The sequence below is a fragment of the Mauremys mutica genome, chromosome 1 (assembly GCF_020497125.1).
Source record: "Mauremys mutica isolate MM-2020 ecotype Southern chromosome 1, ASM2049712v1, whole genome shotgun sequence".
NCBI lineage: Eukaryota > Metazoa > Chordata > Testudines > Geoemydidae > Mauremys > Mauremys mutica.
In genome coordinates, this window is record NC_059072.1 from 119,427,417 (window position 1) to 119,454,296 (window position 26,880).

At 43.9% G+C, this 26,880-nt stretch overlaps 1 protein-coding gene across 7 annotated transcripts; it reads right to left on the reverse strand.

The window, feature by feature from the left end:
• Positions 1–910: 910 nt before the first annotated feature.
• SLCO1A2 (solute carrier organic anion transporter family member 1A2) lies at positions 911–23,595 on the reverse strand. 7 transcript variants are annotated; one of them, XM_045002105.1, is made up of 16 exons: positions 23,494–23,564; positions 23,271–23,419; positions 22,280–22,395; positions 20,850–20,991; positions 17,157–17,289; positions 15,845–15,954; positions 13,424–13,570; positions 12,052–12,150; positions 11,371–11,595; positions 7,225–7,389; positions 6,917–7,112; positions 5,689–5,854; positions 4,578–4,762; positions 3,958–4,022; positions 3,219–3,336; positions 911–1,915 (listed from the first exon to the last, which is right to left on the reverse strand). In XM_045002105.1, the coding sequence occupies exons 3-16, from the start codon at positions 22,337–22,339 to the stop codon at positions 1,756–1,758; spliced, it is 1,971 nt and encodes a 656-aa protein (XP_044858040.1). In that variant the 5' UTR covers positions 22,340–22,395; positions 23,271–23,419; positions 23,494–23,564; the 3' UTR covers positions 911–1,755. The 7 variants fall into 7 exon arrangements, with proteins under 7 accessions (XP_044858040.1, XP_044858041.1, XP_044858038.1 ...); XM_045002106.1 differs by having other exon boundaries at positions 23,271–23,407; positions 23,494–23,543; XM_045002103.1 differs by lacking the exon at positions 23,271–23,419 and having other exon boundaries at positions 23,494–23,595.
• Between the last annotated feature and the right edge of the window lie 3,285 nt (positions 23,596–26,880).

Consider the following 26,880-nt stretch of genomic DNA (forward strand, 5'->3'; position numbering starts at 1 on the left):
GCTTACACCTTCCTGGGTCTGACCTCAGAGCATTCAGCTTGCCCTTCCACATCATGCACTTTCCACAGCGAGTCTGCCCAGGCGGGTCCTGGGGCAACCAGAGGTCCCTGCACCCCAACTCCGCAGTCAGATGTGACTCTCAGCCAGACAGTAAAACAGAAGGTTTGCAGGTAAATATGCCCAATGGTCTGGGATGAGATCTGAGTTACTACAGAGAATTCTTTCCTGGGTGCTGGCTGGTGAGTCTTGCCCACATGCTCAGGGTTTAACTGATCACCATATTTGGGGTCGGGAAGGAATTTTCTTCCAGGGCAGATTGGCAGAGGTCCTGGAGGTTTGTTGCCTTCCTCTGCAGCGTGGGGCACTGGTCACTTGCTGGAGGATTCTCTGCACCTTGAGGTCCTTAAACCACGATTTGAGGACTTCAATAACTAAGACATAGGTTAGAGGTTTGTTACAGGAGTGGGTGGGTGAGATTCTGTGGGCTGTATTGTGCAGGAAGTCAGACTAGATGATCATAATGGTCCCTTCTGACCTTAAAGTCTATGAGTCTATGAGATGATGGGAACACAGTTTAAACAGAGCTTGTAAGTACAGAAAACAGAACCCCTCTGTCAGGTCTATCTTAGGGGGTGGGGAGCCCAGAACCAAGTTCTGGGTCTCTCCCCATTTCCCCAGCCAGCTCCAAACTGACACTCCCTCCTCTGGCCTCTGTGTCTCTTCCGGACAAGGAGGCCACCTGATCTCTTTGTCCCCAACACCTTCAGTTGGCATCTTGCAGGGGAAACTGAGGCACCCACACAGTATTCAGAGAAAATATTAACATTCCCACTTCATCACAACAGGTGCAACAAAATATAATACTGTATATTGAAGTAGGCAAGTGCTGCTTCTGACTTTCCACTTTTAATTGACCCTTGTAATCTTGTGGCACTGACACGTTATAGCTTCATTTTATATCGGCTTACAGGGCGGGAGCGGGGGGGCACCACCATTTTGGGCCCCACCAAAAATTATACAAACCTGCCGCCTATGGGGAGCTGGCATTAGTCTCAAGACCTAAGCAGTTGGCTGCAAAGTCCCAGCTCTCAGAAATGAGTGCTAAATGCAGGATCTGTACTCTGAGCGTCTACCTAGAGACCCAAAACCAGAGGCATTGCCTGGATTCTGCTTGAACTCAGCAAGCCAGAAGTACACAGGTCCAGTGCTGGCATCCAAAACCAGCAAGCTGTGAGTGTCCAGCAAGGGGAACTTGACCATGGCTGTGACACCTCACAACAGGATAAATATTACCTGCATCTTGGGAAAATGAGGCACAGAGAGTTAAATGACTTGCCTAAGATCACAAAGTGAGGTTGTGACGGAATTGGATGTAGAATTCAAGGATGAAATCCTGGCCCTATTGAACTCCATGGCAAAAGTTCCACTACTTCAATGGAGGCAGGATTTCACCTAAGCTATTTTTGATTCACAGTACTATCCTCAGATCACTAGCCTCTGACATTTCCTATGTTATTATAATATTGAGAGTTTCAGTTCTTTTATACCATTCACACACTTTTTTCCTGTCTACTGTCTTCTATATGATATTTTTAAGAAGGGAACTGAGAACTATCTATGTGTAATTATATTAGTCTCAGTCCAAGTGTTCACTAGTTTCAGTCACCAATCATTAGTAAAGATATGTTCAAGTTTACACTCTGAGGCTGTCTCATGATGTGCCCTGCAAAAGTCTGAGCTTGAATGCTTCTCTGTTCAGCCATTTTGCTCTACTATGTTCTCCATTGCCATTGGGGATCTATTTAAGGTCTTTCCGTCAGAAGATTTAAGTTGTTTCTTTAAAATGACGAGAATTAGCACACATGGGATGTAGGACACTCCACGTAATATCGCTGGCAGTCCCAGGTAGTACCATCTGGAATAAAAGGTGTGATTCATTAAAAACACGTCTGCTTGCAGCATTAGAGCATAGCTCTTTGTTCTTGTCACTGTAAAACCTCGCCACTCTGAAAGTATGCTAATGGCTTGAGCTGTGATTCTTTTGGATCTCAATGTACACGATCAGTACATGGATGAGGTAACGCTTAGGTCAGGGGTCGGCAACCTTTCAGAAGTGCTGTGCCGAGTCTTCATTTATTCACTCTAATTTAAGGTTTTGCGTGCCAGTCATACATTTTAACATTTTTAGAAGGTTTCTTTCTATAAGTCTACAATATATAACTAAACTATTGTTGTATGTAAAGTAAATAAGTAAAAGTAAAGTAAAATGTTTAAGAAGCTTTATTTAAAATTAAATTAAAATGCAGAGCCCCCAGGCCCGGTGGCCAGGACCCGGGCAGTGTGAGTGCCACTGAAAATCAGCTTGCGTGCCGCCTTCGGCACCCTTGCCATAGGTTGCCTACCCCTGGCCTAGGTTATTTAGGAGGTGGCATTCTTACTTCTGAGCCTATATTTAACCAATATTCTAACAGAGGTCTAGTGGATAGTGGCCTGCTGAATGGAGCCATTTTTTCAATGAGACATAAATGAGGAGCTGAATACGTGTGGTCTTTAAAGATCTCACAGCATTTCTTCTAGGACTACAGAGGGCTATAGCCATGGTATCCTAGACAAATTCCAACTTGGAAAAACTACATTCTCTCTACCTGAACTGCTCCTGAGATTCCATTTGGAGACCGTGTCCTTCACTTCCTATTCAAAGATGTTATGCAATGCTGCTGTCACCTGTTAAACAGCTTCCACTTTTCCCAACAGCAGCAGCTGCATTTCAGAGGTAGAAGCCCCGTGGGGTAAGGCCTATCTTTTTGTTAGGTGTTTGTACAGCGCCTAACACAATGGAGTCCTAGTCCATCACTAGGGCCTATTGGCACTATGGTAATACAAATAAATAAATAAACACAATAATAAAATAATAATAATAATAAATAATAATACTTGCACCATAATAAAGCATTTTAGGATTCTTTGTGATGAAAGGGGTTATATTCGGGCATGATGCAATAACAAGAAACTTTTGTTCAGAAGCTGTTATGGAAACAGAATACTTGGCAAAGGTAACCTTAACAGGGAACTAGGTTGATAATGAAGAATGTTTATGGCCAAATCTATAATCCAATTTTGTGGTTTGTAAACTAGAGGAAGATCAATAGAACAGATACTATAGTGATGAACACAGTATAGAGGAATAGATATAGATAGGTGTGCAAAAGAAACTGTACCTGTATGTGACAGTATCATACATCCTACATGCTCCTTCACCACCACAACTCAGAGTTCCCCATTTCAAACATGTTGAGTCTATCAAAGCTCCAAAATAAATGGGAGATGGAATTCCAGCTAGAAGGGAAAGGTGTGACCGTGAGGATAATTAAGACATTTTTCAATGTTTTTGTAAGCAGCACACTTTTCTGCTGATTAATGGAATAAATATAGGATCACAGTTCCTTCCTCTTCCTACATCAGCCCCCTTCTTTATAGTTCATACAAGCTTCTCTTTCCTTAGCCTCCTTCTCTTATTCCCACCTAAGTAGTTTCTTTCTTGATGCCTGTTTAGCACTTTATACACACTGTAGTTTAAGAACATACATACTGTAGTTGCCATTCAAAGTCAACATTTGCCCACACTCATCAAACAGAAATATTTAAGATACCTTGGGAGAGATGTTCTCTTCCAGCTGAACTATACTCAGTGAACATTCGGCAGGAGGAAAATGGCACAAGGTGGCTTTAAGATGGAGGCTGGTCAAGTCCCTGGCATAAATTAGCCCAGACTGAAAGTTGCTCTAATTTGCACCCAGATGCCTCTGGCTCTAAAACAAAGCTCATGTTTGCCTGGCCATGCCCCCTGTACCAGCAGTTCAGAGACTTTTTTTCAGATAAGTGGAGATGCATATTGTGAATACAACCTCTGCATTTGTCCTTGTTTGCACTCACAGCATGGTTTAAAACATTTCTTACCAAATACTCTTGAAGCAAGTGTATGGATACCCACACCAAATGACTTTTCTTCAGGCTTTAGAGACCTAAGCGAGAATTGCATTGTATATTTAACAACGTTGGCAATATAAACGTGAAACAAAGTTGCCATTGGTTTGTCAGTCAAATTCTGCATCAATCCAACTACCTTGGCCATTAATTACAGGGGTCCATTATCTTGATTAAGTGGCTCTCATGAAAGAGGAGGTCTTTTCGAGATCCTTGACCAAGACTTTTGAACGACCAGAGGAAAGGCTGCCCTCACATTACCATCCACTGTTTTGCAATGAGCCCATCGCAAGATGGGACCAGACTTTGGGAGTTAAATCAGGGCTGTGTTTATATGTATGCTGAGCAGATGTAATCAGTAAATTCATAGTTATTATGCACTTTGCTAAGGTGTCTCAGTAAACTGACTCAATGAGCTCCAATTAATCTGGGCAAAAGCAAAATCACCTTCCAAAGTTGAGAAGGCTTATCCTGAAATAGAAGCCCTACCAATCAGCATAAGAAGACAGAGAACCTCCACCAACTCATAGGGACTCATGACCTCAGTATAAAATTTCTAGTAGGGTGCTTACAGTAAGTGTGTTCTACTGTACCTTATTAAAACCATATAGCCAGGCATGGCTCCTAAGGAATAAATGAAGCTGCAGACTATGGATAATATTAAAAAGTACTGAAGCATCATGTCACAGTTTGCTTCTTTGTCACACTGGCCCAGAACCGCAGAGACATTTCCAGATGAAAATCCAGAAGCTGCAACACAGGTGCAATTTTCAAATACCTGTCAAAAGATGGTTTTAATCATTTAGGCCAGGACTACAATACCCTTACACTGAGTAGTATCTTACACCATGTGAGGTGCCAATGAAGTCAATTCACAGAGCAAGAGAATAATGAACATGAGTAAGGCATCAAAATCTGTCCCTCTGTGTGATCTCGTAGTCATTTAAAATGTTTTTATTGGTTCTCAGACTTTCTAAACTCTTCTTTGGTCTGTTTGTTATTTTGTTGTATTGCAGTTTTCATTCTCAGTCATGTTCTACCTAGCATAGAAGAATTTATAACTAAATCCTTATGGAAAATTCTTACCATATTAAGACGATAACCTCTCCACAAGGTTTTTGTTTGTATGTTAGCCATCCTGTTAGACATCATTATAGCCCTGCTTTAGAATTGTATTATTGTTGTGAGATTTCTAGTGCTTCCCAGTGTTTAAAAAGGTGGAGGGGAGAAGGGGGCGCAAGGGTCAAAGACCTGACACCCCGCCCCTCCATTTAAAATTGCACTTGGTTGATGAGGGGGGCACTTTAAGCACTATCTTACCAAAGCTGCTGCTTCCAGATTGTGATAGATCCCCAACTTTTTTAGACCATTTTAAACACTGGCACTTCCAGGTTTTAAACAAGTGGAAAATACCACAGGCATAACTTCTCGAATGTATTTTGGTATTTCCACTTCTGTCTATTCCATAAAAGTGAAGAGGCTTGTTCAATCTTCTGTTTTCTTTAAACTTAATTGAACTTTTTCAAGCTTCAAATTTTCAGATTCAGTTTGAATTTGGGGCAAAGGGTCAGGTCAGTCCTTATTGTATCCAAACCTCTTTGCCCATCTCTAATTATCACTCTATAAAGTCCTAGTCAAATGTATATGTATATATCCACTGCACCGTGCTATCTAGATTTCATAATTTGAGCTGGTATGCCTTACTGTATATTTTCTTGTTCCATCTGAAGCTCTACAACCAGCAAGACAAGGTGAAACATACGTTATTCCGTTCTCCCCACAAACAGGGTCCCACACTTTAATTGAGCAATCACAATCCCTGTTGCAGTCATCAAGTAGGGTTATTTCCATGTATGAGACCTGTTCTATTCTGAAATATATTTAAAAGGTGAACAAACAATTCAAGAGTTAAAAAACAACCATCACAACCACCACCTAAAACAACCCCCCAATAGAAGCTTCTTATCATTGACTATATAAACCCTCTCAGTAGGTCAGGAGCTTTTCCAGGACTTAGCCCTGCACTTCTTACATAAAACATTCATACTAAACCTTAGGGTTTAGTATTTCTTCTGTGTAATTTTTTTGGCTCAAGACATTGTACAGTCCACAGAGATATACTATGACTGCTGTACAACATGACTTTCATAGCCTGCGGTGCTAATATCGTCTACTCGTGTGTGTGTGTGTGCCTGTGTGTGTGTGTGTGTGTGTGTATGTAAGTATAGGTTTGTATACACACAGGCACACACCTACAGATTAGTGGCAACCTTCAAATCAAGAAACTGCAGATAAAACATTCCATGTTATCAACATGAAAATAATATTTAAATAACAAGCTCCTGTAGGTCCCTCTATGTTATTGCGATTGCATATGTGAATGGTCAGCCAGACACATAACTGGCCACTTACATCAGCAAATATCTGACTTGAATGTACAATTGTATTAGTCACACGTGCAAGTGGGACATGCAATTATATGTGCATTTTTGTTTATGTATTGTTGCATGGAAGCTTTAGAAAACTGGTAGCAAACAGGCTATTTTAAATGTTCAGAACACATGAACACAGTTCACAGCCCTACAGCCCTTTCACCTCTTCCACTACACTCTCACTTTTGTTTGAGACCTAGTGTAGGTCATCTTCCAAGGAGAGTACTCAGTGGACTTAACCCACCGTGTTAACTAACTTCTTAACACTATAGTTTTAGATAAAGGGTGGGAGGATGAGCAGAGGAGGGAGAGAGAAACTCACTGCCTTTGCCTTCTTGGACATGGATGGTTTGGATAAATTAGAACCTGAATCTGAAGTGTTCCTGGTTTTGTTTTTGCAAAACCAAACTGTGGACTCCTTGGCCCATTTCTAACTAGGAAATTTGTTTTATTACAAGGGGATGATGGATCATTTCAGTATTGTGATTTAAAGAACATACCCTTCATAGGAGACTGTTAGACCGGCAACTGGAGAATTGTCGCAGACCGTGAAATAAGCAGCAAAGTAGATTAGGTATTCAGTTAAAGAGATCCAAAAGGCTATGTTGGCAGCTTGAATGGTACTTATCTTGAATTTCTTCATTAGAAAGCCTCCAAGAAAATATCCAATGCATATAACTGGTAAGTTGTAAACAGCTATGAAGACACAAGCAAATAAAGCTTTTCTTGTTGTGCAAATATTTATCATATAAAGCCCTCAGCAGAATCACCAGCTGGTAGGCAAAAACGAGATATAATGGGAGTGTACCTATTAAAAAGATGGCCTGTGATGCAGATTTCCCATACTGTTGTTCCAAATATTTTGGCATGAAGGTTATCATACCAATGAAAGCACTGAACTGCATCACAGTTATGCATATAAACAACATATAAACTGGGTTGTGAAACAGACTCCTGAGGAATGGGATGAAATCTGGAATGAAAGAATGTAACACGTTATTTTGCAGCTTTGCAAGATGACATTGCTCATTGTGGCTGAGGAAGGAGGGAAGCAGAGGTGGCCCTAAATTGGATCCAGTTCAAACCTGGGTTTGGTCAGAGGCCACAGACCTATTGTAACTAATACCATCTGGAATGGTCCCCTGGAAGGTCTTTTGTTAGCCCAGGATGTCCCTCTCCTACTCCAACACACCCCAATCCCAATGCAAGGAACTGCCTGTAAAGCACAACTGAGTGCTTCTCTTTTTTTCTCTCTCTCTCTTTTTTTTCCCATGATGTATTTGTATAAGCCCTTCCGGTTGCTAATAAACCATTTGGGTAGCATTAACTCGTTTCGGGTTTGGTTTCCTGCCCTCATCTTTTAAACAAAAACCTTCACTGGCTCTCTCCTTGTTTGAGCCTTCCCCTCCCCTCCATTTCCAATACAGGATCTTTTATTGTCCTCATTCCTTTCATGCAGGCATTCTTGGTTCCGTGCATTTTTCTTTCATGGTGGAATTCATATGCATTTCATTTTTAATTATGACTTCTTTAAGCATGCCCCGCATATATTAAATACACATGGATATTAATGCTTCTTCCCACTGCACCATGCTAACTAGATCTCATCATTCTTTCAGATTTTGCATTCCTGAAATGCTGCACTGCTAGTCTCATAATGGTTACCTAGGATCTAACCACTGGCTCCTCCACCACACTTCTAAGGACTTGATCCTGAGTTCTCATTCAGTCTCCCATTGATATTAGTGGGACTGGGTTTCTTTGGGAGTTATGCTTGCGAATCAGAACCTAAACCATAAAAAAAAAAAATCCTCTGTTTAATTTTTTGCACTAGCTAGTGTGCTGATCTACTGTCAAGAAACTTTGCAAAACAAACTCAAACTTTTATAACACAATGATCACAATTTATCGAAAATGGGCACTGCTTTTCATTGAAATGTGTCCTTCAAGGGAGGGAGGACTAGTATCTCAGTAAATGAGAGCTAATATATCAGTCCCACAATATTGTTTAGTTTATAACAGGGGTCTCAAACATGCGGCCCGCAGGCTGCATGCGGCCCTCGGAGCTCTTCCCTGCGGCCCGCGGAGCTCCCCCAGTTACTTCCTGTCGCCGCCAAACTCCCCTCACCCCCGCCCCTCTCCCCGAGTTATTTTCTGTGCCTAAGCTCCCCACGTGCTGCTCCCCAATGTTTGGGGCCGGGTCTCTCCCCTAGCCCCACCTGACGCCCCCACGCGCCTCCCCCCAGTGTCTACCAGCCCCCACTTGCTGCCCCCTCACCGCCCGGTAGCCTGCCCGGGAGCTCACGCTGACTCCACTCCTCCTCCGCTATGCCGGCTTCCGGCATCACCTGCTGCCGCAGGGTCCTAGCGCCCCCCTGCACTAGGGCCAGGGCAGGCTGCCCTTCCCCTAGTCCTGAGACTCTCCAATGCCCCGAGCCTCTCCAATGCCTCAAACCCCTCACCCTCAGCCCCACAGCCCTCACCCCTGCACCCCCTCCTATCCCCAAACACCGTCCCAAAGCCTGCACCCCCACCCCCAGCCGCAGCCTGGAGCCTGCACCGAGCACAGAGCCTGCACTCCAGACCCCCTCCCACACCCAAACTCCCTCCCAGAGCCTTAGGCAGTAAATCTAAGTGCGTGTTTTGTCCTTTGAGTGAGGTGCATTACTGAGTGTATATATTTATTAAAACTGCTTGGAAATGACTTCGTCAAAAAAAAGAACACTCATGGAAGAAAAGAGAGTTTTCCAAGACAAATGGGAGAATTTATATTTTTTCACAGAGGTAAAAGATAAAATTCAATGCCTTATTTGTCAGCAAACGATTGCTGTTCCCAAGGAGTATAACGTGCGTCGGCACTATGACATGATGCACCGTGAAAAATATGATGCATTCACCGGAAAAATCCGAGAGGAAAAAGTTCAGCAATTTAAAGCAGCATTTGCCAAGCAAAGAAATTTATTTTCAGGGATTAACAAGTCTAGCGAAGTTTCAGTAAGAGCAAGTTTTGTGATAAGCTAAATGATAGCTAAATCATCGCGACCTTTTACAGAAGGCTTATTCATAAAAGAATGTCTTATGAAGGCCAGTGAAATTTTATGTCCTGATAGGAAGAAAGTTTTTGAAGGCATAAGCTTGTCTGCAAATACAGTTGCCTGCAGGATAACGGATTTAGCTGATAATGTGCAAAAACAATTGATTCAAATGGCAAAAGACTTTGAAGTATTTTCAATTGCTCTTGATGAGAGTACAGATGTATCAGATACCACACAGTGTGCAGTGTTCATTAGAGGTGTGGACTGCAATTTGAATATAACTGAAGAATTGCTAGACTTAATGCCACTGAAGGGTATCACAACGGGACGTGACATATTTCAAGGATTGGAAGAGTGCATTGAAAAAGCTGTTGGTGGCGCTTAGCACTTTCCAGGAGGGAGGGGGGAGGAGCGGGGAGCCGCGCGCTTAGAGGAGGAGGTGGAGAAGAGACAGGGCAGGGGCGGGGCCTCATGCAAGGGGAGGATTGGGGGTGGGGCCAGGGGCAGCAAGGGGGCGTGTCAGTGATGCGGCCCTCGGGCCAATGCACTAGTCCTCATGCGGCCCTCGGGGTCATTTGAGTTTGAGACCCCTGGTTTATAATATAAAAATCAAATGGCTCTAATGGCTGAAATGCTACGAGCAGGCTGCCTTGTTTGTAGATGCCACATGGTCTAGGATCAAAACATTCTGGGGAAGGGATGGGAGTGTTAAGTTGAACTACACAAAGTGGATTTTTCACTTGAAACCAAGACACTTTTTAATTAGGGATTTTTAGGGTCAGTGGAACTTCCACATAAATATAATAAAAAGTGCTGCTCCTATGAATGATGATAGAAAGAAAAGTGCTCTCAAATAACACTACAGGACTAGAAATTCTGAGCTATGGAATGGGCACCTTTTTTTGTCAAAAGATTACTTCATGGAAGGAAAACTGGCTGTTGATTTTTGGACTACATGAATGAAACGAAATGACCTTGTATTTAACAGAGTGAAGATTTAATATAGGTTTTCAAAAGTAACTAATGATTTGGGGTACATTGACTGTGAAGTGGCACCCATCTTGAGACACCTTCAAGGGATAAGATTTTCAGAGGGCATGTGCTCAGCCCTTTCTAAAAATTAGGGCCTGTTAAAATGTCTCTGTTGGGACATCCACTACCACTAGCCGCTTCTGACAATCTTCTCCTATATTGAATTTTATTTATTTATGTTCCTAAAGGGCCAATATGAAGAGCTGGAAGACACACAGAAATTAAAAGAAAAAACAAGGTATAGCACATATAGAAAACCTGGAAATTTGCAAATATAAAGCTTGTTATCTCTATCCGTGCAAAAGGGAAAAAAAATTGCTAAATCTTTCTGAATAAAATCCACCTGTTTTGAGAGGCCTATGAACCACTTAAGTGCCTTGTAGGTCCTGTTTTGAGGATTTAATTGGGACTTAAGTGGCGCGCAGGCCTTGCACTGGTTCTCTGCCTGGGGAAGTGGGGAGGGGGGAGGATTTCACCCTCTAAGACTTGCAACTTCCTATGATTTTTTCAGTTTCATTGTCTAAACTTTGTCAGTGTTCAGTAGTCTTACCCAGCTCTAGTTATAACTAGTGGTTGGCTGGAAGCAAAACTCCAGATCCAAATACCCCTGAAATTTAGGAGAAGTGGGGAGGTGAACTGGATCTCAAATTCACAGTAGGCGTTTATCTCTATAAGGGGCCAATCCAAAATCCCAGATCCAATACCCTTATACTTTGGAGAGTTTAAAATCACAGTGTGAATGGTGCAGCTTGGTACCATCTTTAGTTATAAAACACAGAGTCCAGTCATATAGAGAAAAGAAAGACTTACCTAGCATGGCGCTGGTTTTAATGTGTTCTACCATATATCGACAATGGTACATTCAGGAGATAGTTAGCTTAACTTACCTTTAGTGATTTCACGCATTTTCCGTCTGGCACCTCTCTCTTGTAGCAGTGATGCATTTCTCATATTTAATAACTCAGTCTCGTTTGCTTGTCCCTCCTTTGGAAGGGATTTGGGCAGAAAACAAAAAGGTATTCCAGCGAGCAGATTTACTGATCCACAAATCAGAATGCCCAGCCACCATGCTCCAACCCAACGGGCATCAGTAAGTGTTATAGTCACCTCTTCTAAAAATAAATGGACACACATCTGATTAACTCTGAGTTATCTTTCCCTGTGGTCATTGGTTGTGCTGGTTACTTCTCATATTTAAGATAAAATAAAACTGTTTGAAAGATTCAAAGTATCTCTTTGAATGAGGCTTGTGGAAGTCACCAATATCTCTCTCTTATGCAAATAATTTATCTATCAAATCTGGGTGTTTTATATTGAATACATTTTTCTTCACTGTTAAACTATCTCAGATTACAGAATAATTTAGCAAATTATATGTCTGACAGATTCTTTCACTCATGTTTGAATTCAGGTGATTTTGTTGAACTGAACAACGTATGATATCCCATCAGAAAACTATTACTAGCAAACTGGCATAAAACCACAAGGGCAGTTGATGCTGATATATACACAAATCATCCTTGTTGATTAATACATACAGATTTTATTTATATATATTCGTTCATTACCTATATCTGTGAATCCCACATCCACATATAGCTGTGCACAATATGATCCCAACATGAAACCAAGAAAAGGACCTATCACAGTTGCTACCTGTAGGCACCCTAAAATTGGGGAAAGGGGAAAAATACACAAAATTAGAAACCATAGAGAGTTATTTTCATGGAAAATAGTTTTGCTTTTAGCCTAGTTCAATTGATTGGGCACATAGGAAGGGAGTGGTTAACGCAGTGGACTTTGAGTCAGAACTCCTGGGTTCTCTTCCCAGCTCTGTCGCTGACTTGCTTCTACTCTACTCCACGCTAAGGCCTCAGCTGTAGTATTGTGCCCAGTTCTGGGCGCCACATTTCAGGAAAGATGTGAACAAATTGGAGAAAGTCCAGAGAAGAGCAACAATAATGATGGAAGATCTAGAAAACCTGACATACAAGGAAAGATTGAAAAAACTGGGTTTGTTTATTCTGGAGAAGAAATGACTGAGGGGGAACGTTTTTAAATACGTAAAAGGTAGGAGGAAAGTAAGAAATTCTTCTCATTAACCTCTGAGGAAAGGATGAGAAGCAATGGGTTTAAATTGCAGCAAGGAAGGTTTAGATTCGACATTAGGAAAAACTTCCTAACTGTCAGGGTAGTTAAGCACTGGAACAAATTTCCTAGGGAAGTTGTGGAGTCTTCATCATTGGAGGTTATTAAGAACAAGTTAGACAAACACCTGTCAGAAGAGGTCTAGTTATTGCTTAGTCCTGCCTGATGTGCAGGGGACTGGACCTAGATGACTTATTGAGGTCCCTGACAGTCCTACACTTCTATGATTCTCTAGGCGCCCTAGCATATTTTGTTCTCTGGTTGACTCTTAATATCAGGTCTGCTTGCTTATAAATCTGAACTTCACTTCTGTCCCTGTTCATCAATATTTGCTTCATGGGCCTGAGTCTTTCCATTGATTTTAATGGGCTTTGGATCAAGCCCTCTGGTTTTTGTTTAGTCAAATATACCAACCAAGTAACTTTTTCACTAGAATATTTACAGAAAGTGAATGCTAAGGGCACAAGGGTAAATCCCTGAACCCAGGCAGAGCTCCATTGATTTAAGTAGGGCTCCACCAATGTTCAAGGGTCTGCCAAGTTGATTCTCAATGCAGGATCCCAGCCTACATGGGTGCAAATACAATCGATGAACATTCAAATTCATTTAAACATTTGAACAAATCGTTGAATGACATTTTCTGGAGTGTGCACCCACTTCTAACTATAGGTAAATAAATAAATAAAAAATGGTGCACTATTTACCTTGAAAAGCCAAAAAGGGTTGGGGGGGGGATTTTTTTGTAAGCCAGCACACACAACATGACACAAGACTGAGCTCTAGAAGATATACCTATGTAAAAAGGTGAATTTTCTGCTTTGGAAAAATCCTCCACATATGAAATGACTAATGGCATGATGGGAGTTTCACCAATGCCCCGTATTATGTTTCCTACCAACACAAACACCCACATCAAGGACCCAGACTTTTGTTCGCACTCTGTGAATAAAACAAGAAACCTTTATTAGTGGTTTTAATGTCACCTGGAAATGAAATATTTTCTACAAAGAGAAATGAATATGAAAAGCCATCTAACCACTTAGGGTTTGGTAGCGCCTTATAGGCCCAGCCCCGAGAATGGGGAAATGAGGAGTCATACACAGTAACCCAGTCAGAGAACCCTGCTGCTACGTCACTTTATGGAGTGCAACTTACTCCCTTAACACAGTCAGTCAGCAGTGTTGGCCACTGCCTAGGCCAGTACTTTGCCTCCTGTCCACCCTACTGGGCCACTGTCACTTTGGGGTCAGTAGCAGACAATGGTGCCTGCATTCTTGTGAGCACAAGATTCTGCAATTCTGCCTGGCCTTTAAGTGAAGGTCCTTGCACCATGTTTTCCTCCTCCAAAATTGCTGTTTACCTGCATAAAGGCCTGGCAGAATTTGACCTCTAGATAATTCATGGAATAGATGTGTATCCTTAAAATGACAGACAAACACTTTTGTGAACCAAAAGTGAGAGATGATTGAAAAACAGCATTTCTGTCCCATGGAACATAATGATATTTCACCATTTGTTTCCATCCTAAATGAGTACAAAATATCAAAACTTTTCTTAAAATAAAAAAAGTTGTAGAAAATTTCAGTGTGGAAATGGTGCATTATATTTTGACATTTTTGATCAAAATGAAACATTTTGACAGTTCCAAACCAAACCAAAACTGGTTCTGGTTCCCTCTCTCCTGATTCTTTCCTATGGGTACTGCTACCTGGCTACACAACATCTCCCATGGTCTCTCCCTGTGGCTTGCTATGCTCACTGTTTTGGGTTGAACTCCCTGAAATGAAGCATTTTTTTTCAATATTCCTGATCAAAAATTTGCTGAAGATTATCTTTTCCTGCAGAAAATTGATTTTAAAAAAATCTCATTTTCCAATATGAAAATGTTTCACTTGAAATTTTTCTACCAGCCCGCCTGAAAGCTTTTTTTCCTTTCGAGGCCTGACTTAAGGTTCCCAAAACTGATGCCACCATTAGGGCTACCATGAGACTACAGGGCTGAGATAGCCCAAACCTCAACAACCTTGTCAGGAGTTTCAGTTTACAGTTGTATAAAACCAATATTTTGTGCTATCACTTAAACTGAAAACTCAGGCTGAAAGTTCATACAGAGTGATGCAAATCTAACAATGTTCATAGTGAGACCAGAATAATTTGCCCAAAGCAAAGGACTGGGAATCAGGACTTCTGGGTTTTATTCCTTACTTGCATACTGATTTGCTGTATAACCTAGGCAGACTGTTTAACTTCTCTGTGTATCATATTCTACCTTCATAAAATGAGGCAAACAATTCTCTAAATCCTCAGATGAAAGGTGATATGTAACACAGTGTGGTTGTTATATAGCATGTAGAGGGGTGAAAACATTATTTAAGTAGCATGCAGTATTTTAATTTTTCTTTAAGTTCCAGAACAGTGATGTACAGCCATGAAGAGCTTGAAGGCCATGTTCTTCATTAAACTGAGCCACAAAGAACCACCTAATAATGACATCCTTTCTTCATATTGAAAAGTTCGCAAAATAATATTACATCAGCATGATACAATCTTATCATAGACTGATGGAACACCATGGCCAAAATATAACAACTTAGTGGCAGGATGCTATACCATGAGTATTTCATTGGTCTCTGCAGTGCCATTTGATAACAATATCATTAATTGACATTAATACAGCACTGGCAAGGTACTTGCCCGTTTCAAGCAATAAAATAAGCTACAGACCCTAGTTTATACCACCTAGTTTCTCCCCCATCACACATACCATCTATTGAAAGGGAGTAGATCCTATTTCTCCTCTCTGCTCCTACTCCTCCTTTTCTCCACTGCTTGATACAACAAGGTGGGATTCTTATATCTCTTACCCATTTTCCCAGCACTCACAATGCTGCCTTGTGCATGTGAGGTAGCCTGGAGAGTGTTTCCAAAATCTGTGTTCTGTTAGCTTTTCCCACACTCCGGCAATGAAAGGAGGCTCACCCATTCCTGTGAACACTGTAAGACCTGCAAGTGGAGCCATGAATGTCTCTAGGGCCACAGACTATTACACTACCCTAAAGAAAAAGACTAAGGTGAGGAAACTGCCTGAGCTCTGCAGCTTTTATACCTAACCTTGAGGCCTTGAAAAAGCATTAATGAAACACATCCCGCCTACTCAAATCATACAAAAGTAATTAAACAAAAAAGGAGTGCTAGACATAGAAAGAGACGCACCTGCTGGTTGTTTCTCCATATGTGTGGAGGACTGGCTTTGATTTATGAGACACATGGACATGCTTGATGAAGAATTCTCTAATGGTGAAAGGGCAGTTTCATACTGATAGCTGTTTGAGCCAAAGTAAAATTAAGAGAGAATATATCAGATCCAGCTCATAAAGCTGTTCTCTTGTATTGAAGCTGTTTAGAAAAGGAATGAGCAGATATAATAAGAACCAAAACTGCATCAAAAGTTCATTGAATGTTCCATTCATTAACCAAAAGTCATCTCTGGAATAAAGAAACTGTCATACTGGATCAGATGTGTGCTCTAGCCAGTCCAGTATTCAGTCTCTGACAGAACCCAGTATCAGATATTTCAGATGAAAATGAAAGAAACCCCATAATAGAAACCTATATATTCTATATGTGCTTCAGCCAGAGAGCTGGGAGTTGGAAAATCCATGCAGGAAAGAGTTGAATCAATCAAGGCCAGAGGAGATGAAGCCATGAAAAAGGATTTTGTAGAGGGGGATACAAGTCAGTGATGTACATGTGTGATATTACTTGAGGTCATTGTAGGCGACATTACAAACATAGGAGATACAGGAGAAAGAGACTTCAGGGCAAAGGAAATATAATAAGGTATACTAACAATACTACTATGGTATCCTAATATGGTAGTAATAAAAGGCAATGCAACTTGGAGCTGCATATACTGAGACATTACAGAGCAGGGAGGTAATCATCCATGGTGCCAGGTCCCCATTCAGATCAGGAGATGAAACAAAATGGAAGAACATAGGTTGCCCCATAGGCGCCGACTCCATGGGTGCTCCAGTGCTCAGCACCCATCTGCCACAGCTGTTTGGTGGCTGGGGGAGGGCGGAAAGCACCGAACAGGGCCTTGGGGGAGGGGTTAAAGAGGGGCCAGGAAGAGGCGGAGTGAGGGTGGAGCCTCAGGAGAGGGGCAGAGTGGGGGTGCGAAGAGGCAGGGCAGGGTCTCGGGAGGGAGCAGGGTGGGGGAGGGGCCTTGGGGCAGAGCAGGAGTGGAGCACCCTCGAGAAAAAATAAAAGTCAGCACCTATGGGTTGCCCAGTATAGATGTGAATCTCCCAACCATTAATCTGTGTTTAGGAGGTAGTTGTTTACTTTTGAAGCTCTTGCAAAAAAAAAAAAAAAAAGAAAAGAAAAGAAAAAAAAGGACCAGATTCTGATACCCTGATTCATGCTGAGTGTACCTTACTCCACAAGTGGTCCTACTGAATAACGTATTACTCAAGGGGAGTAAGGATACCACAATCTGGTCCACCATTAGCTAAATACTCACCGTTCCATGAGAAAGTGAGGCAGTGATATCAAAAGACAGGCAAAAGACATAACTGTGCACCCCAAAGCAATTATTCTTGGTCTATGAAGTTTTGCACCAAAGTAACTCACAAATGCTATCACCAACAAGTTTCCTGCAGAAAGAAGAGCATGGTTCATTTTCACGTTTACATGCCAAGTTACCCTATTTGGGTGTTACTGTACTAGCAAGGGGATTGGCTAGATGATTAAATAAGACTTTTCCATCTATGACGTCTGTATTTTTTGCGTAAAGGGTTAGGCCAACTAGGAAATATTCTGATAATAGAATGTTAAATAAAGTAGAAATCATGACTAAAGAGGAGAATATCAACTGAGGCTGTCAGAAGAAGAAAACAACCACCTGCATACTAAATTACTGCCGTCAGTGCAGTTTCAGAGAAATGTAAATTACAAGTTAACGGAGACAACACAGATGAATACAGAAATCCATGTGAATTAGAGCTGGGTGAAATTTATTCAGCAAATAAAAATTTGCCAAAAATGCCTTTTTCAGGGCACTGGCACTATTTAAAATTTGGGTCTAATTGAGCTATTAATTTCAGCTGAAAAACAATTGAAAACAAACATTTTGAAATGTCAAAAGACTATCCTGGGTGGATTTGTATGTCCCTCACAGGTCCCTCCCTCCAAGGGCTTCATTCTGAGCTGCCTTATGGGACTGCTTGCAGAGTGGGCAGGTAGGGGAGAGAAGTGGAAGGATCCTTGGCTCCATCCCCCACCACTGCATCGGCCAGCATCAATGAGCCGGCATTCCAGGGGAAATAATCTGTGCCAGTTATGGGGCTAATGCAGATTCCTTCCTCCCGAAGCAAGGGGTAATCAGGACCTACACTGTAAAGCACACCCTTTTAGAGTCAAAGCCCAGTTCCTGGTCTGCTCCTGTAGCAGCTCAGCTACCTGGTGCCCTTTGCTCGAGGCTTGTGCCAAAGCCACACATGAGCCCTATGTTTGGCCTTAATCGACCTCACTGGGCTCAGTAATAGCAGAACTGAGAGCTTTTCGTACAATATCACAGGTATGAGCCTTTTCTTTTTTTTTAAGACTCTTTTTGGATCTCATTTTGTCCCCACACATCTAGAATCCCAGCTTTTAAAAGACCATATTGAATCTAGGTGCTGCAGAACACAAGCTGCCCTGAGTAATGGGTGGCCCATAGCTGCACTACCCAAGAAACAGACGAGGGAGGAAATTGTGACACTCAGAGGGATTCCTCCTTGCTCTGGGGCAAAATAATCTGCTGTAAATCTATACTTGTTGTGGAGGCAGGGGTGGCTCTAGCTTTTTTGCCGCCCCCAAGCATGGCAGTCAGGCAGCCTTTGGCGGTGCACCTGAGGGAGGTCCCCGGTCCCGCAGATTTGGCGTACCTGCTGCCGAATTGCCACCGAATCCGGGACCGACGGACCTCCCGCAGGCAAGTCACCGAAGGCTGCCTGACTGCTGCCCTCGCAGGGACCGGCAGGCGCCCCCTGCGGCTTGCTGCACCCCAGGCACACACTTGAAGCACTGGTGCCTGAAGCCAGGGGTGAGCTGCAGTGGGTTCGCACGGGTTCGCGCGAACCCGTTGTTAAATTTAGCAGCCATTTTAGAACCAGTTGTTAAGGGCTGCTAAATTTAACAAAAGTTCCCGCCCACTCCTCTCCTGCTCCGCCCCCTTCTCCTCCCCCTCCCCTGCTTCCCGCGAATCAGATGTTCGCGGGAAGCCTGAACAAGCAGCATGGAGGCAGCCAGCAGGTAAGCTGGGGCGCGGAGCGGGAGGGGAGGTGCGGCTGGCTCAGCAGCTCCCAGTCCCAGACCGCGGCTCCCTCCAGCCCAGCGCCGGCCCGGGGAGTCGGGCCCCGTGGATGCCGCCGAGCGGCCGGGCCCCGGTGCCGGCCCGGCCCGGGGAGTCGGGCCGAGCGGCTCGGCGAGTCGGGCCCCGGTGCCGGCCTGGCCTGGGGAGTCGGGCCGAGCGGCTCAGCGAGTCGGGCCCCGGTGCGTCGGCCCGGCCCGGGGAGTCGGGCCGAGCGGCTCAGCGAGTCGGGCCCCGGTGCCGGCCCGGCCCGGGGAGTCGGGCCGAGCGGCCGGGCCCCGGTGCTGGCCCGGCCCGGGGAGTCGGGCCGAGCGGCCGGGCCCCGGTGCTGGCCCGGCCCGGGGAGTCGGGCCGAGCGGCCGGGCCCCGGTGCCAGCCCGGCCCGGGGAGTCGGGCCGAGCGGCTCGGCGAGTCGGGCCCCGGTGCCGGCCCGGCCTGGGGAGTCGGGCCAAGCGGCTCGGCGAGTCGGGCCCCGGTGCCGGGCCGGCCTGGGGAGTAGGGCCGGCCCGGGGAGTTGGGCCCCGGGGCCGGGCCGGCCCGGGGAATCGGCCCGGCCCGGGGAGTCGGGCCCCGGTGCTGGCCCGGCCCGGGGAGTCGGGCCCCGGTGCCGGCCCGGCCCGGGGAGTCGGGCCCCACGGCGCCGGTCGTGGTCCTGGCAGAGTGGACCCGGTCCCCAGGCAGTGTGGTAAGGGGGCAGGGAGGGGGTGGGTTGTGGGGGGGTGGATAGGGGTCAGGGCAGTGAGAGGGCAGGGAACAGGGGGATTGAATGGGGGCAAGGGTCCCGGGGAGCAGTCAGGAAAGAGCAGGGTTGGATGAGGTGGTGGGGGCACTCAGGGACAGAGAGAAGGGGTAGTTGTATGGGGTAGGGGTTCTGGGGGGCCATTGAGAATGAGAGGAGGGGTTGGGTGGGGCGGCAAGGGGCAGTCAGGGGACAGGGAAGGGGGGGATGGGTCAGGGGTCTCGGAGTGTGTGTGTTAAGGAACATGAGGGGTTGGATGGGGCACGACCCCCCCCCCACGGAGGGGGGGGAGGGAGGGAACCCGTTGTTAAAATTTTGGAGGGAGGAGAGAACCCGTTGTTAAAAATTTGGCAGCTCATCACTGCCTGAAGCCACTGCAGTGTGGAGGCAGGGGTCTGTCTGTCCCTTCTCCCTGCTCTCTCACTCCCCACTCACTGGTATGGGAGACGGTGTATTGGCCCCAATGGGGGCTACACTCCCCTAGCCCTATGATCTATGAGGCAGGTAGCCAGAAACAGGAATCAGGAGGGTGCCACAATTCCAGGGGACAATCCTGCTCTTAAGCATTAAAGTGTATATAGTTGTTTTCTGAAAAGTGACCAAAAAAATAGCACCTTCTTTCTCAACGGATCTGCTCCCTGTCTGTTCAGAGTCAAATCTCCAAACTTTAATTACAAAAGTATGTTTTTACAGCTTTTTACTCCTTTGAGATCTGCCCACCTGTAAAACAAGGATAAAAATACTTACTCGTGTAAAGAATTTTGAGATCTGCTGATGAACAGTGCCATATAAATGTTAAATAGTATCTTTGGTGTTAAACTGGACATTCTATTGGCAAACTATAAGAGTCAGGTGCTCTTTGGCAGCTCTTAAGCAGATCCAGGAGCTAGTCGAATCAGAGTTTGCATCTGCATTCCCTTTGTCACATAAATGGTCCCATTGATTTCAATGGGCCTAAATACACGAGTCATAGTTTATAGGATCTGGTCACAGACACATCTACAGGTCACACAATGGCTGCAAAACCAGACAAACTTATGAAAAAAAGGAAGAGCCGAAACAGCCCCTCACCCAAGCTGTGGAAAAATACTGTTTTGTCAAAGAATATTAAAATAGATGATTACCAATTTCAAAGCTTCCATTAATAATGCCCACCAGAGAGGCTGGAATATTAAATCTTCTCTCTATCTGTGTGAGCATGCTATTCATGTAAGCCCCAGACATAGTTTTAGCTAGATATGCAAGTGATGATGCCAGCAGAAATACCTGGGAGAGGAAGAGAAGAATACATGCACAAATTAACAAAAGTATGGCTATTTAGGCATACTTCATAGCTCCTTTCCCCAACAATGTTGTGTTTCCAGTGAAAGCTAATACTTAGTCCTGGAGTTTTGAACTAAATACAAATTCAACTCCATACACTTTATCTGCTGTACTTGTGCATAGTGTTTGACTTCAGTGGGACTACATGCGTGAATAAGGAGAGCAGGATTTTATCTTCCATCTGTTCACATACATCTGTGTTATCATTGCTGTTCATCCTTCAGAACCCTCGGATCCCCATTCTTCACCAGACACTACTTAACATGGAGTTCTAAAGCCAAGGATGTGTTTGAGGTTCATTTTTAGAAAATACAGGTGCTCAGCAATTTCCCCATTGAGCAGATGTCTGTTGCAAGAGCGCCATCTGTGGGACTGAATAACATATGCATCAAAGGAAAAAGAACCCCAACCAAGTTAGTGACCTGAAAGGCCTTTTGCTTTACTTATGTGGGTCATCAGTTACTCGCAGGAGCGGTCCCATTGGCTTTGAGAGGACTACTTGTGTGAGTATCTACTCTCCCATGTGAGCAGGGTTCACAATCTGGCCTAACGTTAGTAAATTTAAAATATTAATGGTAAATAATGATATGTCCTTTTTTCAAGTAATGTTTAGTAATTGACAAGAGATGATCTCAAGACAAATGCACTCATTTGCTGAGTGATGCCTTTACATCTGGGGGTATTATTTAGTAAACATGAAATAAAAATGATAATATTTTTCAGTAACTGAACGATCATTTTCAAGCATAGGAAACGCTAGTAACAAACAGTGACTATGAAATATTAATACAAAATGAAGCCTCTAAGCTTCTTTTTTTTAAAAACTGGCACAATTCAGTATATTCAGAACAAAATATTAGCTCATCGCAAGTATTTTTGGCTCCATATCTGACATGTCACCTTTGCCAAGAATCCTTTAGCCATTTCCAGAAATGGGGTGTCTATAGCAGAGGAAGGGAAATCCCCTCAGTCCCTCCTTCAGTTTGGTGGGGAGTTTTAACAAGGAGCTTTCAAGTGCTCCCTCCAGTGCGTCACAGAGCTTAAGGTGATGGACATTAAACAACATTTTAAAATAAACTATGTTTGAACTTTATGGTTAACTGTGAGCTTTAAAAATAATCAATGCTTGCTACCTTTGTACCTACAATTCCATTGGTTTATAACTTTTAACCTAGAGGCAAGCAGCTACAACAACTGTGTGTATAAGTAAATAAAATAATTAAAAGATCACCTTAAGCTTGGAAATACAGCAGAATTTCTCAGTTGCAGCTGGTTTCTTAGTTTCGTTCATGTTGCTTTTTTAAGGTGGCTCTGGATGTTTACTTCTGAAAATTTCTAATGAGGCTACTATCATATAAAAGAAAGTAAAGAAACCATAGTAAAGGAATATTCTCAAAAATACAACAGAATCCTTCTGAGATTCAATAATATCACTAAACTGGAGTAGTTTCCATTCAAAATAGTGAGCACAATTAAATACATAAATAAGAAATTAGGCCATTATGGAACTGAATTATAAACTTTTCTAATTTAGAAATTTTAAGACATGAAGCTCAAAACTCGAAGGTGCTGGCCACCTCTTATGAGATAATAACCACCAATGGTGATTAAAGGCACACAGGTGCCCTAGCAGGATCAGGCCCTTGGCTGATGGTCTCTGCGGCTCACTTGTGAAATGATCATGTGCATAATAGAGAAGGAAGATTGGCTACCAGCATAAAGCCATAATCTGTGTCCATGCATTCTGATATCCTGTCTCCAATAATAGCCAGTACACGAGGCTTCGGAGGAAGGAGCAAAAACCTATTATGGACAATTATATACTAACCTGCTCATACAGGATGTTTCTTCCCAACAACCGTCAATGAGTGGTTAAGGTATACCTTGAAGCACAAAGGTTTCTATTCATCATGATTTTTTTATCCTATATAATGTAACTATGCATGTTCTTTTAGCCATATCAATGTCTGCTAGTCCTATTCTGAATACTATTATCGCCCCAATCAAAATTCCACTTAAGTCAATGGAAGCTTTTCTATTCAGTTTAATGGAAGCTAGATTGGGACCTAATCTCTTGGTTTCAAGTTGTACGGGGGGAAAAAAACAAAAAACCCTGGACTGGCCTAAAATATTGAACTGAACTGAACCAGAAACAGTTTTCCCATAAACATTTTGGTAATTATTACACTCTACTTGATTTGTTTGCTCAAAGAGCCTCCTACCTTTACTTATTCTTCCTGGTATTTTAGTAGATCTAGCAGCTCTGCTGAACCAGCAGGTGTCTTCAAATCTCATGCATTCTGGGACTTCTCCAAGATGTGAGCGGAGAAAGGGCAATACATTCTGGGGCACCGCTGAGCTGGAAAAGCCCCTGAGTGTTTGAGATTTAACTACAGCAGGAAGCCAGAGTGAAACAGAGAAAATGCCTGAATTGAAGGAATTTACCTTTAATGACAGTTGTCAAAGATCGCCTTCCTCTGCAGCACGAGGCACGGGTCACTCGTAGGTTTATACTAGTGTAAATGGTGGATTCTCTGTAACTTCAAGTCTTGAAATCATTAACTTCAGTAACTAAGCCAGAGGTTAGGGATCTATTACAGGAGTGGGTGGGTGCAGTTCCGTGGCCTGTGATGTGCAGGAGGTCAGACTAGACAATCACAATGATCCCTTCTGGCCTTAAAGGGCTCCATTAACTCAAGTTATATAATACCAGTTACCTGCTGGCTGTAAGGGAAGGAATGTGAACAATTTAAGAGTGAGCTAGAGCTCAGCCAGGCCCTAACTTATGTCAGGCCGGCAGTAGACTGTAGAGCACACTCATTAACCTCTCTCTAAATCACGGGTGCGCAAACTGCGGCCCACAAGCCACATCCGGACCATCAGACCATTTAATCTGACCCTCAGCTCCCACCAGGGAGCGGGGTTGGGGGTTTGCCCCGTTCCGGCGCTCCAGCCAGGGAGCGGGGTCGGGTACTTGCCCCACTCCTCATGGCTCCCAGGAAGCAGCCATCATAACCCCCCTATGACTCCTATGTAGTACACGGAGGTGTGGCCAGGCGGCTCTGTGTGCTGCCCTGTCTGCAGGTGCCACCCCCGAAGCTCCAGTGGTTTGAGCATTGGCCTGCTAAACCCAGGATTGTGAGTTCAATCCTTGAGGGGGCCACTTAGGGATCTGGGGCAAAATTTGGTCCTGCTAGTGAAGACAGGGGGCTAGACTCAATGACCTTTCAAGGTCCCTTCCAGCTCTAAGAGATTGGTATATCTCCAATTTAAAAAAAAAAGAAGAAAAAAAAAGCTCCCACTGGCCACAGTTCCCTGCAGGGGTGGTGCCTGCAGATGGGGCACCCCTGAGCCCCCCCTGCTCCAATCCCCTGCCACAGCCTTGATTCCCTCGATCCCAGCCCAGAGCCCCCTCTTGTACCCCAAGCCCCGCATCCCCAGCCACGCCCTAGAGCGTGCACCCCCAGTCAGAGAACTCACAAACACGCTGTGCCCCAACAGCCTGCTCCATCACTGATCCCCCTCCCACCCTCTGAACCCATTGGTCCCAGCCTAGAGCACCCTTCTTCACCCCAAACCCCTCATCCCCAGCCCCAACCCAGAGCCCCCCACACCCCTGCCCCAGCCCTGATCCCCCTCCCACTCTCTGAACCCCTTGGTCCCAGCCTGGAACCCCCTCCTGCACCCCAAACCCCTCATCCTCAGCCCCCACCCCAGAGCCGTCACCTCCCCCCGCACCGCAACCCAGAGCCCCCTCCCACACCCTGAACTCCTCATTTCTGGCTCCACCCCAGAGCCCGCACCCCCTCCCACAACCCTACCTCCAATTTCATGAGCATTCATGGCCCGCCATACGATTTCTATACCCCAATGTGGCCCTCAGGCCAAAACGTTTGCCCACCCCTGCTCTAAGTGGTCTCAGTGCCACTAGATGGGACAAAACACCACACCCAGGAGGTGTGTGAGTTACACTTACAACAGGAATGGATGTGGATTTATCAGTTCATCTCTTTCATCTCTTCTACTCTGCCTTATGATGTATTCTGGCTTTCCCATCTCGCAGCACCTGCTTCTCACAACCTACTTCACCTTACTGATCACAACTAAAAAAAAGAAACATTCTCCAGTAGACCTAACATTGGCACTCAACTGCTCTTTCACAGTCTCTCTCTTTAATGCCACAAGATCAATCTCGTGGAACTGTAATTTCCACAGCAATGTTAATCCTTTCAAATGTATTTCTTCATTAACTTAATTCTTGGCCGATTCGCTAGCATTAACCCATATTACAGTCCAGCTTTCATCTCTTCATTTTCAGCCTTTAATGAAGCTAGACAGTATTATAACATTCATTTAACTATTTGCACTAACTAATGTAAGTGCTCCAGCATTTTAGACCATTACTGTAGTAGAATAAATGCTGTTTGTTTTTTATTGTGTAAGGCAAACCTATCTACTTGCGAATTTTATTCCACTGCCAGGATTAAATTGCAGAGAGACAAGGTGGATAAGGTAAAGAAGAGCACAAAAGCTTGTCTCTTTCACCAACAGAACTTAGTAAAATAAAAGCTATTACCTCACCCACCTTGTGTCTCTAATATCCTGGACAAACATGGTTATAACAACAGTGCAAAGAACTAAATTCTGATTATTAGGCTGAACATTTATTTGCTGAGTTTGATCACGAGAAAATGTATGCCTTGTCTTATGCAGATTGTGGCACATACAGCGTGCCATAGCATGGGTAGCAGTATGTAGGCAACAGCAGTCTCCCTGAGGCCACTATGCCCTTCCTCCCCAGATATTGGGTGGAGAAAAGGTAGTATGGGGCAGGTAATGGGTGGATCCTTGGTTCTGCCAACATGCCAACCGGTTCAGCTGCACTGGCATATATGAGGACATATGCTGTGCTAGCTATGGGGTTGCCCCTGCTGGAGTAGAAGGAAACCAGGAGACAGATTATGATTCAGAATCACAATCAGTTTTCTGGTCTCCTCTTGGGGCATCACAACGTACTGTCCTCCATATGGGGTAGTCTGTAAAATGGCAATTTTGCCCTTAATTAGTATTTATTACCTGCCTTTGAAGCACAACTGTTAATCATTCTAATCTGTATTTTTTAAAAGTTATTTGTGTGAAGTTACTTTTAATCTGTTTTTGAGTGGAAGGGATGATCACCTGAAAGTCATAATTGTCATCCAACCATATCATTTCCAGCAATATTCCTGAGACAGGGTGGAGGGTACAGTGGATAATAGTCCTAGCTTTCAAATGTTTTTGTGGCTTCCTGTCCCAAATGCTTAGTCATATGCTGCTCAAGCAAACACAGACCTCTAGAGATCTCTCGGTAACTTCCTTACCTAAAGTCCATTGTCAAAAGGCATTCAGTGACTTAAGTAATTAACCTAAAGTCTGAATTACAAATTTAACAATCAATGCACAACATGAAATTCACTTTTGTGAACATGGGTGAATTGAAATTCACTTTTGAAGTCTAATGAATGATTGCCAATATTTTTTCCTTCTATTTGTTCAGCTCTCATTGCAATCTCCCTGCTGTCTCAAAACGGCAAGACAACTTTGCCCTAAAAATGGCTGGTAGTGTGATAAACAGATTACCGCTTTCAGTCTAAAAGCTGTAAAGGTGATGTTAAACATTTAGTTTGAACAAATATTTAAGCTTTTTTAAAAAATCAGGCTTGTGCTCTTTTTACCTTCTTTATGATGTATAAAGAAGGTAGGGAGAGAGAGGGAGGGGGCATCTGCTTTATTGTTACCTTAAAGTATCAGGAATACCAACTATGATTTTTCCTGTGTTTAGAGGAGGATGTG

Bases quoted from the DNA above. Each gene is read 5' to 3' on its own strand.
- SLCO1A2 (XM_045002103.1), bottom strand. From the start codon at position 22,339: ATGAACGAAACTAAGAAACCAGCTGCAACTGAGAAATTCTGCTGTATT. The intron at 13,571-15,844 runs GTGCGTCTCTTT...TTTTATTCACAG, and splicing joins TATGGAGAAACAACCAGCAG to AGTGCGAACAAAAGTCTGGG. The intron at 5,855-6,916 runs GTATGTTCTTTA...AATATATTTCAG, and splicing joins CTAACAGTCTCCTATGAAGG to AATAGAACAGGTCTCATACA.